General features: G+C 51.7%; 1 protein-coding gene across 2 annotated transcripts; it reads right to left on the bottom strand.

Annotated features, from left to right (window-relative positions):
* Positions 1 to 6: 6 nt before the first annotated feature.
* On the bottom strand, positions 7 to 5,278 carry LOC126495896 (H-2 class I histocompatibility antigen, D-D alpha chain-like). 2 transcript variants are annotated; one of them, XM_050133469.1, is made up of 7 exons: positions 4,793 to 5,278; positions 4,318 to 4,546; positions 3,858 to 4,133; positions 1,970 to 2,245; positions 1,726 to 1,842; positions 1,513 to 1,545; positions 7 to 1,177 (listed from the first exon to the last, which is right to left on the bottom strand). In XM_050133469.1, exons 1-7 carry the CDS (start codon positions 4,985 to 4,987, stop codon positions 1,173 to 1,175), a joined length of 1,131 nt encoding a protein of 376 aa, XP_049989426.1. In that variant the 5' UTR covers positions 4,988 to 5,278; the 3' UTR covers positions 7 to 1,172. The 2 variants fall into 2 exon arrangements, with proteins under 2 accessions (XP_049989426.1, XP_049989427.1); XM_050133470.1 differs by having other exon boundaries at positions 4,318 to 4,587; positions 4,793 to 4,937.

Raw genomic sequence — 5,278 nt, 5'->3', positions numbered from 1 at the left:
TTAAATCTGCATCCAGGAAGTCCTTTCTGTCTCCCCAGATGTTCTCCTGCTCTTTCTACCTCTCCTGATTCTCCACCTAATTCTCTCTCATGTTTGATGTTTTCCTTCTACCTCTCTCATTCTTTTGTTTTTATTGTTTTGGGATTTTTTTTGAGACATGGTATCTCTATATAACAGCCCTGGCTGTGCTGGAAGTAGCTCTGTAGACTAGTGTGCCCCCATACTCACAGAGATCCACCTGCCTTTACCTCCTGAGTGCCAGGAGTTAGTGCCACCCCACCTGGCTAAACTTTCCCTTCTAAATTTTTCCTTCTAAGCCATCTTAACTCCTTTCACTTCTACCTCTATTCTTTCCCTTACAACTTATATACCCAAGAAAAAAAATCTTTCAGGTAATATAAAAATTACAATGTTTTCACCTCAAAACTATTATCAAAACATCTGATCAAACCTGCAGCTATAATAAGGCTTTGTTTCAGCAATGATGCACTGTGACACCTGTGAACACATCTCCCAACATTAAGATTAAAATAATTAAACTAGCTGGGCTACTGGGACTCAGTGGAGTTTCTTAATCATTAACCTCAGCCACAGTCTATATGGCTGATCAATAGGAACTCGTGTGTTCTAGCTGTGAGACACTTCCTTGTTTATATTTTATCATTAAACATTATTATCAGTTAGACAGCACAGCTTAGGAAGGAATCATCTTCATGATAGTCCATAGGTAACCCTGCCTGGTAGAGCGGGATGTTCCCATGAGATAAACACACCACACTACAGGCAGTGCGGATCTCCCCACACCAATTCACACCATGCCACACACCAGAGAAAGATGGCAGCCACAAACCTGCGAAGGCACAGCAGAACCAAAAACCGAAAGACATTCTGGAGACTGTGGTCCTGGGCTCTTGCTTATTCAGAGAATCAGCATCAAGGAGTTTGCTCCTGGTGGGCAGACATCCTTAATTTCAATTGCCACCAACTGCTCCTCTGACAGGGCCACCATCACTGGTGTGCGGGGGTGAGGTGTGCTCCTCAGTTCTTCACATTGAGGTCGTAGATTCCAGGAAACACTAGACACTGTTCCCTAAAGAGAGCTGGGGGCTCTGGATGTCACAGGAGGGGCCTGGATACATCATCTGTCACTCTGTCAGGGTAGGCAGCCGTCTTCACGCTACAGAACAAAAGACATGAATAACCACTGTGAAGACAACATCTCAACAATCCATCAGTCACTCAAAAGTGATTTGAGGGTCCCTAAAACCCAATCATGTCCACTTTGCCCCTCTCCAAGACAGGCCCAAAAATGTCACTTTACAATCCAGGAGACACATATCAGATACTATGTAAGCACTATCCATGCTTAGGGTAAAAATAAATACATTCATAACAAGGTACAACCAAGGCCCCCAGAATATTGCACTGGAGGAGATATGGATTGCCAGAACTCCCACTATCTCCAGCTGCACCCCAGGGGCCTCAGGGATAATCCTGTTCCCCCACACTTACCTGGAGCCAGAGCATAGTCCCCTCCATTGCTACCTGTGAGAAGAAAAGCTGTGAGAGACCAGGGAAGACCCTGAACCTAGGAAGTTTCCAGAACTGACAGGAGACCCAGGTTAGAGACAGCAGCAATGAGGGCTGTGGATGTGTTTCCCATTAATGAGGCAGAGATTCTTCTAAAAGGGGCAGAGAGAGAACTCAGACCCTGCCCTTTCCTACCTGTGTTTCTCCTCCTCTTCATCACCACAGCCACCACAGCTACAATGATGGTCACAGCTCCAAGGAGAACCAGACCAGCAATGACTGCTGTGATGGGGACTGTGGACTGAGGAGCCTCTGGGAAAGGAAGGACAGGTAGGGAAGGTGAGGGTCATGACCCCAGTTCTCACCCCTGACCCTGCTCAGGGTCTGTAGAAGGCTCCAGCTTTCCCTGACCCCAGCTCTACACCCACTCCCTCCTTACCCCATCTCAGAGTGAGGGGCTCAGGTAGCCCCTCATGGTGCACATGGCATGTGTATTTGTGCTCCTCCCCAGAAGGCACCACCAGAGATGCCCACTTCTGGAAGGTTCCATCCCCAGAAGGTCTGGTGTCCACTAGCTCCATGTCCTGAGTCTGTTCCTCCTCCTCCCTCTGCCAGTTCAGGGTGATGTCAGCAGGATAGAAGCCCAGGGCCCAGCACCTTAGGGTGACATCACCTTTAGGTCCAGGATGATGGGTCACATGTGCCTTTGGGGGATCTGTGTGGAAGATTTTTAAAAAATCCTATAATTAATAAGATAAACTGAAACCTGTAAAGACAAAGTTTAATCAATGATGACACTGAACTATGTGCCTATTTTAACACTTCTGTCATCACACTAGTGACCTGCAGGTAGAGCTGGTCCCCTCATCACAGAACTACACAGTTTCCTGGGGGACCCAGAAACTAGGTGGGGGAATCCCCATGAGCCAGCAGGTCAACGTGGTCTTCCTTATGTGATGTTCTGTAGTGTAAGTTACGTGATAAAAGAATGAAGGAATAATAAATGATTTATTTATGTGATTAAATCCATATCAAAATTATAAATTAGGAGCATGGCTACATGAAAGATGCTTCCAAAACCTGCAGCCCCAGTGAGTCACAACCACTGAGGCCACCTTGCTGCCTAGTGTATCTGTTCCTCCAAGTTATGAACCATCACCAAGTGAGTAGCAGAAATATGGTGGACTAATGACATGCAGCCAAAGAAACTGACTCCCCAAGCCACAACTCTGGGGGTGACAAGATACCAGGTATTGTCACCCAGGATCCCTGAAGTGTGCTGTGGAGCCCAGTGCAGCACTCACTGGGACACAACTGTGCTCTCAGGGTGTGTGGATCTTCCCTGTCACTCCAGTCCTGGAGGTGCAGAAGACCCTGTCTCTGAGGAAGTTCAATTCCTAATTCACTAGGGCTACACTGTAACTTGCTGTTGCAAAGGGAGAAGGGTCTCTGTGTGGTTAATTCTGGCAGAAAATAGTTTAAGCTCCCAGGAATCTTTCTAGTTTAATGTGAATTATTCCACAGCTATGGAGAAACACCTTGTCTCAACAAAACAAAACAAAACCCAACAACAACAACAAAAAAGCCCACTGACTTAACTTGTCTAATTATCCAGAGTATCAGTCCCCATGGCACCTGTGGAGACTGATACACATGATAACAAAAGGGGATAGAAAAACAATACCTTAAAGTGAAGAAGAAAAACTGATTAAAATCAAAACGACAACTTCAAAAAAAAAAGATAATTCAATTAAAGAAAAAAAGTAGGAGAAAAAGAAAAACCTCCACAGTATAGTACTTTCCCAGGCACCCATAAGTGATCATTCTAGGAGGAGATAGATTTGGGGTGTGGAAGGGATACAAAGCTCACACAGGAATTAGAGAGAATGTATTTTTTGGAATGTTCTTGAAACTGGATGAGGCAACCTAGGAAAGGAAAGTCCGTGTCTTCCATGAGGAAAAGGAGACTCCGGTCCTGGTGTGTCAGGGCTGACACACTCAGATGACAGGACTCAGTGTCCACACACTGGGTGTGGGCAGAGAACCCGGCCTGGTAGAGGCCATGGCTGACAGAGGCTGCAGACTGAAGGAGCCACTGTTGGTGATGTCGGGATCCTCTCTCCTCCCTCCTGAGACAGATGTGAAACTGTCTAGGGAGAAGGCTGAGCTCTGGGGGGGTCAGTGTAGTCCCTGCCATGCTGGATCAGGAGACCCAGGGACCCTGTCTGCCCTCAGAGACAGGGGCATGACCCCAGTGAGGGTTTCCTCTTCCACAGGACTGAGCCCAGCCCGAGGGCAGAGGGAGGAGTTGCCCGTGGCCCCTGCACCTGTGCGCAGCAGTGTGTCCTTCCCGTTCTCCAGGTATCTGCGCAGCGAATGCACACATGTGCCCTCCAGTTCAGCCTTCAGTCTCTCTGCAGCACCAGCCTGCTCCCACTTGCGCCGGGTGATCTGCGCCGCCGTGTCCGCTGCTGTCCACGTCTTCAGGTCCTCGTTCAGGGTCAGGTAATCGCAGCCATCGTAGGCTTGCTGACTGTACCCGCGGAGGAAGCGCCCGTCCGACCCCACCTCACAGCCATACATCATCTGGATGGTGTGAGAGCCTGCGGAGACCGACCCCGCCGTCAGTCCCGCCCGCCCGCCCGCCCGCGGACTCTAAACTGAAAGGGAAACCGGGTCCGGTCCCTGCTCCCCTCCCAAACCTCAGTCCTGGGAACCTGGGCTACTCCAGCCCGGCCCTTATTTAGGGGAGTGGAGGGGTCGTGACCTCCGACCGCGGACACTCACCGGCCTCGCTCTGGTTGTAGTAGCCGAGCGCGGTCCTCAGGTTCCCTCGGAAAATCTGCTCAATGTTCTTGGCGTTCCGTGTGTTCCTCTCCCAATACCCTGGCCCTTCCTGCTCCACCCACGGCGCCCGTGGCTCGTATTTCGGAGTCTCCGAAGCGCTATCGTAGAGTACGAACTGCGTGTCGTCCACATAGCCGACAGAGATGAACCGGGGCTCCCCAAAGCCGGGCTGGGACACGATGGTGTAGAAATACCGCATGGAGTGCGAGCCTGGGGGCGGCGCGCGGTGAGACCCCGACCCTACTCCCGGGACCCCGGGCTGGAGGGCGGGCCGGGAGGGGAGCAGGGCGCGGGGCTCGGGACGCCGGTGGGGAAGGGGCGGGAGGGTCCGGCTGGGCCACGCGGGGACGCGGCTTCCCCGGTGCCGCCCCCGCCCTCCCCGCGGAGCCCGTTTCCCTCCCGACCCCGCACTCACCCGCGCGGGTCTGGGTCGGGGCCAGGGCGGCCGCCAGCAGCAGGAGCAGCGTGCACAACATCGCCACCATTTCAGATCTGGGAGGCGTCCGTGTTCAGCGGATTCTGTGGACTTTATAACCGGTGATCGCGGCGACGCTGGTTGGTTTTCCGGGATCGCGTCACCCAATGGGCGTGAGACCCGCCCAGTTGTCATCAGTGTCGGGGCAGAAGGACCTGACCCAGGTTAGGAGCTGGAGAAGTGAAACTGGGGACAGGGGAATCCCCAGCCCTGGGCTTCTCCACACAGACCTCACCCTCCTGGGGACTAAGACTTTGTCTGAGCCCTGTGCTGCGGGATGGAGACCTGTGTGTCATGGTGTCTCTGAGCCGCCTAAGGCCAACTGCTCCTCAGGTTAGTCAGGATGAAACCTGAGAGCATGAAGATTCCAGGTAAAATACACACAGCACTTAAAATGGATGTTCACGGAAACAGGTGCTGTCGGCG

Source organism: Alexandromys fortis, unplaced genomic scaffold (assembly GCF_014885135.2).
Source record: "Alexandromys fortis isolate MF-2015 unplaced genomic scaffold, M_Fortis_MF-2015_v1.1 scaffold_679, whole genome shotgun sequence".
NCBI classification, from domain to species: domain Eukaryota; kingdom Metazoa; phylum Chordata; class Mammalia; order Rodentia; family Cricetidae; genus Alexandromys; species Alexandromys fortis.
The sequence above is the reverse complement of the archived record's forward strand: the minus strand, read 5'-3'. Positions and strand labels throughout refer to the sequence as shown.

What these genes read in the sequence shown, in the direction of transcription:
- LOC126495896 (XM_050133469.1), bottom strand. Translation starts at nt 4,987, where the DNA reads ATGACAACTGGGCGGGTCTCACGCCCATTGGGTGACGCGATCCCGGAA. An exon ending in CTACAACCAGAGCGAGGCCG is followed by an intron (nt 4,134 to 4,317) that starts GTGAGTGTCCGC and finishes CGGTCTCCGCAG; the next exon opens with GCTCTCACACCATCCAGATG. An exon ending in GGACACACTGCTGCGCACAG is followed by an intron (nt 2,246 to 3,857) that starts GTGCAGGGGCCA and finishes TCTTCCACACAG; the next exon opens with ATCCCCCAAAGGCACATGTG.